This window comes from Sinocyclocheilus anshuiensis, unplaced genomic scaffold (assembly GCF_001515605.1).
Source record: "Sinocyclocheilus anshuiensis isolate Anshui unplaced genomic scaffold, SAMN03320099.WGS_v1.1 scaffold1133, whole genome shotgun sequence".
Classification (NCBI taxonomy): domain Eukaryota; kingdom Metazoa; phylum Chordata; class Actinopteri; order Cypriniformes; family Cyprinidae; genus Sinocyclocheilus; species Sinocyclocheilus anshuiensis.
In genome coordinates, this window is record NW_015555792.1 from 300,951 (window position 1) to 311,233 (window position 10,283).

The following is a 10,283-nucleotide window of genomic DNA, read 5'->3' on the forward strand; positions in this document are numbered from 1 at the left end:
TGCTGGCATCCAGAGGACCTCAGGTGAGAGAACGGGTCCATACAACAGAGACAACACACCTTACACTCCCATATACCTAAAGCAGGGATGCACCAATATGAACATTTTGGTCGATACAGATAACCAATCTTTTTTTTTTATTATTTGAAAGCCGATAACCGATATGTTGGCCGATAAATCTATATCCAAATTTTTATATACTTTTATAAAAAAAGTCTCATCATTAAAAGCCACATCCCAAACACTTCAACATAAGCAGTTTGAACAGTGTACGTTTTAAAAATAATTTTACTCTCCTATTACCAAATTTCATCACAAAAAGTCTTACAAATAAATAAAATAATGCATAAATAATGCAAACAAGTCATCTCATGTCAAGTGTCTGTGAAGGAAATAATGCATTATTTATCGGCTTTAAGATATCGGCCAAATTTTCTTATCGGGCCGATACCGATAACAGAAAAAAGGAGCATTTCGATAACAGAAAAAAAAGAGCATTTATCGGCCAAAACCGATATGGTGGCAGATATATCGTGCATCCCTAACCTAAAGATTGACCGATATTCTATGTTTTAGAACCGATACCGATTATTTGCATGTTAGTGTGAACGGCAACCAATATACGTAACCAATATTTATTTATTGTTTACAATGATAAAAACAGTACTGAACTGAACATGTATTTTAGTTATAATGCTGTCAATACTGTAATTTCCCTCCCTCCTTGCAAACACAACAAAACAACTCTTATTTCTACATACAGTGGCTAAAATATCAGGAAAAGTATCGGTTAAACCGATTATCGGTCGACAGGCTACAGCTGCGCTTCAGCTGAGAGTGGATCCCATGCTATCCATGTGCACCTTGTTCCTTGTCTTCAGAGAACAGTGTTGCATATATAGCTTTACGTTTTCCAGTCATGCTCATTAGGGGAGAGATAAAATCATTAAGGTCCTACCATTAAGACGCCGAGAGACCACCAGTCAGCGCTCTGCGTGTGACCTCTCCGGTTGACCACCTCAGGGGACATATACTCCACAGTGCCACAGAATGAGTACGCTTTTTTGTCCTGATCTACCGATTCTTTACTGAGCCCAAAGTCTGAAAAAGGCAGAGCAGCACATCGGTCACATCTGCATCACCAAGCTAAACCTGGGGTGTCCAACTCTCCTCCTGGAGTCACTGTCCTGCAGAGTTTATCGAGGATTACGTGAAAACTACAGGCAGGAGCCGACGGCCCTCCAGCAGCAGAGCTTGACAAACAACCCCATCATGACACAAACACACCACACATGACTCAATCATTTTAGAGAATCAAACATTACAGAATTGCCTGATATCTACATGCACAAGTTCAACAGGCAGGGAAGTGTAATAAGGGGACAACGGTGCGTACCTGTTAACTTGATATGTCCAGCTTCATCAAGCAAAATGCTGAAAATTAAGACCACATTTCTCCAATACAGATACAAAAATACATGAACTAAACAAGAGTCAACAAACAAAATCCAAAACCTCTCGATTACAATCTTGAACATTGGTTCTGTCAGATAAATCCATCCTTATTTAATAAAAGATCAAAAGGAGAGGGCAGGTGAAAGCCAGAGACGGAGACAGAGAGAGAGTGGTTTCTACTCTACACACAGAGAGAGAGAAGCGGAGAGGTGAAGGGGGATACTTTACTTTTCAGGCTTCAGGTCTCTGTAAACAATGCCTAGGTTGTGTAGATGATCCAATGCAAGGGCCAGCTCTGCAAGGTAGAATTTCACACCCTCCTCTGTAAACATAACCTAGTAAGAACTGGACAGATTTACTCTCGCATCAAAGATCACAAACAACAACATAATGCACAGCATCATAATGACAGAGATAGAAAGAAGCCAAATTAATATCAATTTGCGACAGGGTGGGGGGGAACAATTAATGCACACTAAATAATCTGATAACACACAAATCTAGTTTTACTTTAGGAACTAATTAACACATCATTTTTTTATACAATGCATTTACTGGCAAATGCAACTGAAAACTGCATTTGAAAACAGTGCACATGAGTTTTTACACTGCCTTCACATTATTAGGTGTTTACATGCACTCATTCTTAATCCAACTGAATCCAGTCCATTTCAGAATCTGAAAGTTCTGTTTATATTAATCCATATGATTCACATGTACATTCGTTTACATGTTGCCACATTCAGGAACGGAGAAAACAAATGTGATAATGTCACTTTTTGCCTTAATGAAATGTCTAAGAATAAAATTGATATATATATAGATAGATATATATATATATATATATATATATATATCTATCTATCTCAAAGGAGCTTTTTTTTAGCAAATATTTCGTCTCCTCCACATAAACACACACATACTTGTAAGACATAAGATGTAATTAAATATGCATGAGGTGTTTTTGAATCTGAAGCCTCAATCTCTAATGTAAGAGTCGATTCAATTAAACTTTTGTGGCAACTTTTGTGCCTGGTGGCGACGGTGCACATAAAACAACGTTTTCAAAACAGAAAAAAAGTACAGTACATATGTACAAATAAATAAATAAATAAATAAATAGAGAAACCAATAAATAGAAAAAAAAATTATTTGAAACACAATTGTCTGGCAATGTACACAGACTAAAGACCTGCTAACAATCACTGCAAATTTTCACTGTGACTAAAAAATGAATCAGTTCTCATCTGTGGATCCCAACACACTGACTGCAAAATAGAATAATTTTCTGCCAACTTCTTCCAAGAGGTAGAGAAAAAAAAACCTTGCTGACCAATAGGATATAAGTTTTGGGTTTCACAGCACGATACAGGAGATATCATTACAGATTTACAACAGAGCTGTATTTTGCATTAGAGAATAAATCTGTGTCAAATGAGTCCTGCACTAAAGCATGCAAATGAACGTAAGACAATTGCACTCTGGATGAAATTCTGGGTGATTTGCGCATATAATTTTTGAACAAGAGATGCTTACCTCTTTGGATAAACGAGTAAATACATCCCCACCCCTGAGAAAATCCAAAATTAAATAGAGTTTCCCTTCTGTCTGAAAGGCTGGAAGTGAAAAAAAAAAAAAACAGTATCAGAGCTGGGGAATTATGGGGAATTCTATGGAAATGTCAATCATACCACGAAAAATAAATAAATAAAGCAAGCAAAGGAACAAAATCACTTTTAAACTGTCCCTTTAAGTCTATATTCATAGTATATAATGGATTTTTTGTCACATACATTTAAGTATATTTTATGGTTTCAAAAGAAAACACGGTATCAGCATCTTTCCATTAGACAGAGAAACGGTCATAACTGTACTGCTTTCTGAATTCATAAGAGCCACATTTACAAAGTGACTGGGCTCGAGTGATGCTGTAAACTTCTATGCAAAGCAAACGGTCTGGAATGTGTAAGTTTCACCAAAATGGGCTGAAATGATCACTGGACAGATCTGGACACAGGGCTGACCAAACCAAGATGAAGTTTGGTTTACTTTATTGGCATTATGATCTGAAGAAACCTGCCAAGTTTGGTGACAGCACCACCTACAGGTCACGAGATCTGTTTTTGTAAATACACTTTAGAAACACTTATCCTAAACGAATGCATTTCTATTACCAGAAGCGGACAATATCAACAAGTGCATTATATTTTCACTGCAAATTGTCTGTAACATTCAAATTCCTCCTCAAAATCTACATCTTGTCAAACAGCCCCATAACCATCACTCAGAAGGTTTCTCCAAGAGTCTTACCATAGTGCAACTTCACAATGAAAGGATGATTGACCTCCACCAGAATATCTCTCTCCATCTTAGTGCGAACTCTGTCCCTCACTGCAACACAACACACACAAACGAGGAATAAACACGAGTATATCATCACAGAAGTGTGTTGGCACTAATGCACACTCACTGACCTTTTAAAGATGCCTTTTTGAGCACCTTCATTGCATAAAGCTGACCGGCATCCGGACCCATCAACTTCCGCACCAAAAACACCTGAGGACAGGACAGATCACATGAAAACAAAACCTGATAGCTTGCAACTGGGACAAATGCACTGGCTGCCACGCAAACTGACTGTATTACAGTGCTAGTAAACCGTAAACTGGCTTTTTTGCAAGCTGGCTCCAGTGAAACAGCGGACTGCAGGTTCCTCTTGACAATGGATCTCGCAGCTTCACCAACAGCTCAGGTGTTGCATCAGAGCCGAGGTAGTGATTGAGGCGCATTGGTCATACAATAAGTTTCTTTGCACAGCTATGCAATATTAATACTCCTGCACGTGATCAGTCACTCCTTGCTAATGTTGATATCATTCTGAATGTTCTGAAGAGTAGTTTATTTTGCACGATTTGCAGAACTGCAAAAACACACAGAAACACCAGCTGCACTGTTTATCAAAAAATGTTGTTTCCCATGTAAATACTCTAACCTGTTAACATGAGCAGCAAAAAAAGCATGCGCCGCTCACACTTTCGATGTAAAACCTTGTAATCAAAATGCACTGCAGCAGTCTAAGACTTCTGTGAAGAATAGGGTTGGGTATCATTTGAATTTTATCGATTCTGATTCTGCTTACTCATACTGATTCTTATCGATTCCTAGTTTCGATTCCAATAAGTTAAAAAAAATCAAACATATTTATTCAGTGTTTTTACAGTGTTCTGCTGCAGCTGAATAACATGAGCAGCCTACAGAACACTGAGGAACTTTTGCCTATGGTTTTAACAAAAAATACCACAGCAAAAACAACAAAAATTCAATATTAAATTGTTAAAGACAAGTAAACAGTCAGTAATAAAATGGGAACAAACAAATCAATATCCAATTGCATAAATACAACTGAACAAATTTCAGGTACAGCAATTGAAATCAAAAGTTTAAAAACACTATAGTTCTCTTTTGACAAATAAAATATTAATCCTCATTAAAGTTACGAAAGCTATTCAAGTCAAGATCAGTGAATGATTTTCTTTTGTTCTTTGATTAACATTAATGACAGGCAGCACATTTATTAGGCTGCTGTGTCTTTAACACCGAACCTAAAAATATTGTTCCACATGCATTTCTTTCAAAACTGTTTATGTTCATTTAAGACAAAAAAACAGCTGTGTTTATGATGATATACTGATGTATTTGTGTGTATTTTGGTTGGTAAATGTAAAAGAGAAGTCCATCCCGGCTCGGAAAAGCCTTTTCTGCAGTGAAATGAACAGAATGGTTGGAGAACGGACTGATCCATAGATACCAGGAGCGTTCGGTTGCTGTTATCATTACTTAGGGGGTCCCACAAGATCCTGAAGCCACAAGATCAGGCTTCCAATGCTACTGTACTCATTTATAGTAATAATGTTAGTTGCTAAATGCACAGATAAAGTATTAAGACTGAAAAAGAAAACAAATAACACTAGACAGATTTATGACATGACTCGTAATTAGGCCTGGATACAGGGCTTTCGCTATACAGAACACAAGGAAACAAATTATTCATTATCTTTGGGTGCATCAAACAAAAAATAAAAACATTTCAGAGCAAACAGCTCTTCTCAGGTAAAGCACATTTGTGACCCTGGACCACAAAACCAGTCATAAGGGTCCATTTTTTTTAATTGAGGTTTATACATCTATACAAAGCTGAATAGATATGCTTTCCATTGATGTATGGTTTGTTAGGACAGGACAATATATGGCTGAGATACAACTATTTGAAAATCTGGAATCTGAGGGTGCAAAAAAATCTAAATATTGAGAAAATCATCTTTAAAGTTGTCCAAATGAAGTTCTTCGCAATGCATATTACTAATCAAAAATTAAGTTTTGATATATTTACGGTAGGAAATTTACAAAATATCTTCATGGAACATGATCTTTACTTAATATCCTAATGATTTTTGGCATAAAAGAAAAATGTATAATTTTGACCCATACAATGTATTGTTGGCTATTGCTACAAATATACCCCAGCGACTTAAGACTGCTTTTGTGCTCCAGGGACACATTTAAGACAGGAACCCAAGTGTATGACTGTATTCTAATAAGCACAGATCAATCAGCTGCCACAGCAAAATTGAGACCAGTTTTGAATTGTATAATTGCTTATTGAAAATAAGACATAATATTTCAAACTTGAGATCTGAGGTCGAGAAAATGTATTTGAAACTTCAATAAATCAAACCTGGAACTGAAAATACCACTTTAATTTCTATACTGCTAATGTCTAAGGTTTCCTGCCATTATTATGTTGCTATGTTAAATTCAGGGTTTCTGCAGACATGAACAAGTTAAATTTAAGACTTTTTAAGACCTTTTTAATACCACCTTATATGAAATTTAAGACCTAAACCTGTAATGGAAATACACATTTTATTACATACATATATGTAATATTTAATGTGTTTCAATTAAAAAGAAAACAAAATATCATTGCTGTAATAAATTATATTTATTACTACGATATACAGTGAACTTTTAATGTCAGCAGACAATATTCCATACAAAATATCCCTGCAAAATAACTGCATCACTGAGATTTTTGGTGGAGTAAACAATTTATTCTGAAACAATATTTCCATCAGTGTTCTATCAGCTTTTACATACTTAAATCTGCATATTTACCTTTACAAAGGCCTATTTTTAACCAAATTATTACAATTTATCAATAAATTCAATATACACTATAGGGCTGCTACCAGTCAGATTAAATAATTTACACTGCAAATGACAATAATTACAACTGCAATAAATAATGTTATGAGATGAAGGTTTTAAATGCATTTATGAGTATACAAATAAGAAATGTTGCGGGGAAAAATGCATACTTCTCAACAAACTTCTCAACTGAACTACCAGTAAGTCACTTGATGAGTGAGCATTGAGTCATTCATTCAACTGATTGAGTGTGTTATCATGCTGCTATCTTAAGGACTTTCGTGGACAGGTGACTCCTAAAGGTTTTGATATTCTTCATATTCTGTGTGGTGGTCAGATAGAAATTAATATATCATGTTATGAATAAACTAAACCACAAGGAGCTTTTATCGTGTACAAAAATGTGTTGCTCATAAGGGGGGAAAATTCAAGAATTTAACTGAAAAACGCTGGAAAAAGTGGCTTGTAAACTTGCGTCTGCGGTCGGGAGGAGCGGAGCCAGATAATGCTCGTGTGTGCAAATGGTTAATATAAGATAATAATATATTAAAATATTTAAGACATTTTAAGACTTTTTAAGGACCCGCGGACACCCTGAAATAGTTTTCCAGTCATTTTGGAGTCATGTGCAAATGAGTGTCTTCACAGTAAGAACTGCTGCAGCCACTGCATTTACAAAATAAATCATTCGAAGACAGATGCTTTGTTCTCCCTGCTGTACAAATATCACACCAAACCATGAAGTTTGTGCACCAACTGTTAACACGTATGAAGTGAAAGAATCAGACCTTCCCAAAGGAGCCTTGTCCCAAAACCTTGAGCAGCTCAAACTGGCTGGGCTCGGCCTTCTCACAGCCCTCCTTCACATGATGAGTGATGGGAATCTCTTTATAAGCGCCCTCGTCCTGCACACACAACACAAGCACACACATATATCCTGACAAGTGTCTGGAGGACAGCGTTCAAAATGCAAAACAAATCTAGATTACTTACAGGATTTCATGTGACTCAGCTGATGGACACCAGTTTGTTTATTTTCATCAGAAATAAAATGGTTTTATTAGTTACTATTAACTTTATTCAGTATTATTCAAAAACTATTTTATAAAAGCTTGTGGTAAGTGGATGTGGGTTTGTAATGGTCAATGCAGATATCTTCGCCAATTTACATGCAGTCTTAATATTTAGTTAAATAATGCAAATACATTTTTAACTGTGGCTTAAGTTTCCAAATACTTTGGGGCCTCTGTATATGATATATCACAATTTAACTTAAAGATAGTAAAAAAATGCTCACCATTGCTGCAATAAAAATATTTATTTTACATAACTGAAATTATATCGAAATGACGACTAAGACTTTTCCTTGATTATCTTCTATACATACTAGAGATGCACCGATCGATCGGCCAAGGATCGGAATCGGCCGGTTTTCCTCATGATCGGCCCGGATCGGTGACCGGTCAGTCAGTCTCACTTCTTTCCGGTTCCGAGCCGATCCGATCCGTTTTGTTACCAGCGGCACAGGCAATAACGTCAGCTGCGCATTCAAAATGAGTGGCTAACTGCGCTAAAACATTCAAAAACATACAAAATTATGTCAAAATGCCCATCTTGGCGAGTATCCAGTTAAACACACTCAGTTTAGGAACGTTAAATAGTTGAGAAAGAGAACGTATCCGCGTGGATAAACTCTTAAAGGGACCGCAGTCCAATATTCCTGCTGCTGTCTGGCATGTTAATCAAAGACCAAAAGACAAAGAAAATCATTTTCTGCTCTTGACTGAATACATTTTTATAACTTTAATGGTAAGCATTCATCTGTATTTAATTTTTACAATGAAGACTACAGAAATTAAGTAATCAAATGTAAAATAACACTGGATATGTTATTTTACATTTGATTACTTTAATTTCTGTAGTATTTCTTACCTGAATAAAAACTTACTTAACCTGAAAAACTTCTTGACTGAATACGTTTTATAACTTTAATGGTAAGCAGTAATCTGTATTTAATTTTTACAATGAAGTAAAAATTTGCATGAAGTAAAAAATAACATCCAATAACACTGGATGTGTTATTTTACATTTGATTACTTTAATTTCTGTAGTATTTCTTACCTGAATAAAAACTTACTTAACCTGAAAAACTTCAAGTTTCATAGCTCTCTTTATTCTATTGCATTTATTTGTGCTGTTTTATGCAATGTTTTTTATTTGTTCTTATTTTATTACTGACTTTTTACTTGTGTTTTTTTTTTTTTTTTAATGAAAATAAAACTTTGCGTTGAAGTTAAGTAGATTATTGTTTGTATATGCTGTCAATTATAGTTCTTAGAAAGAAAATCGGAATCAGCAAAAATCGGCATCGGCAGATCACACTAACAAAAAATCGGAAATCGGCCAAGAAAATTGCAATCGGTGCATCTCTAATACATACATAACTACTGTTATATGTTTAACTGCTTTTTAACATTACATTCTAATATACAGTATAAGGCTGTTACGACAATAACATTTTAGATACCAGAGAAATTTCACAATTCTCAATTGCAATTTCAATACCAAAAGCCAAAATTTCTAGCCTAATTAATATAACATTCAAACATCTTAAAGACAAGTACTCAGTAATAACAAATAAATTACAACCAGGAACACAGTATTATTATTATTAGTAGTAGTAGTAGTAGTAGTAGTAGTATCATTGTTAAAACTACAAAAGTTATTTAGTTAAGGGCAGTGAGTGATTGTGTTTTGTTGTTGGAATGACCTCAAAGACACAGACATAATCAGGTTTATTAGGCTGCTGTCACTTTAAGACTGAATGCACAAATTCATACACATCTGATTTCCTTCTCAACTTACATTAAGTTACATAACCGACACTGTTTACATGGATACTCACAAAGATGGGCATTTTGACAATTTTGTGAGAAGATGTGACAGAGAACTGTGTATTTGTGCAATGTCTGAGAGGAGATTTTAGCAGTGCATGAGTATTGAATTGAGTTCTCTGTGCATCCTCTTGCACTTAAATGACCTGTACACACAAGTGTTTATACTGCCAATACTTTCAAACACCTGCCAATTATAAACATGTATGACGACGATGGGCATTAAAAAAGCCAGATGTTGAAACCCTGATCTCCAGTGAGTGGAATCATGGAGCGATTGAGAGAGAAAGACAGATACTCACACAGTGTGTGTAGGACTCCTCCTCCATCGGCTCATCCATCATCTGATGTCCATTCACCTGAAACAGACACAAATCACACACAGCACATCAGGCTTCTCACAGGACAGCAGCACCAGGCATCATTCGCTCTCATTAACAATTATCATTTTCAGTGGATTTGTTCTTTTGATTAGTCAATTAATTTTTCAAAATAAATCTATCAATATCTTTATGAATAGTTGATTAGCTTAATTCACTGGTTGACTTACCAATTATGATAACTAACTTCTGCTATTACATTTTTATTCAAATATTTCCCAACACACACACAGTCTCATAGCATTATTTATGCATTTGCACAGTGTAAACATCTGAATTGTCTGTGCCGATTTTGCAGTTCATTTTATTTGATTGGTAACAGCCTATTATTCTAATGTATTAAATA

General features: G+C 35.5%; 1 protein-coding gene across 2 annotated transcripts in view; it reads right to left on the reverse strand.

Moving 5' to 3' along the window:
• LOC107674878 (ribosomal protein S6 kinase alpha-6) overlaps nt 1-10,283 on the reverse strand; it is a 31,169-nt gene that overhangs the window by 14,954 nt on the left and 5,932 nt on the right. For both annotated transcript variants that reach the window (XM_016469012.1, XM_016469013.1), the window contains exons 2-9: nt 9,860-9,916; nt 7,452-7,568; nt 3,930-4,011; nt 3,766-3,846; nt 2,992-3,071; nt 1,684-1,790; nt 1,397-1,434; nt 959-1,101 (exon numbers count right to left, since the gene is read on the reverse strand). In XM_016469012.1, coding sequence (XP_016324498.1) covers nt 959-1,101; nt 1,397-1,434; nt 1,684-1,790; nt 2,992-3,071; nt 3,766-3,846; nt 3,930-4,011; nt 7,452-7,568; nt 9,860-9,916 — 705 coding nt within the window. The remainder of the gene's footprint in view (nt 1-958; nt 1,102-1,396; nt 1,435-1,683; nt 1,791-2,991; nt 3,072-3,765; nt 3,847-3,929; nt 4,012-7,451; nt 7,569-9,859; nt 9,917-10,283) is intronic.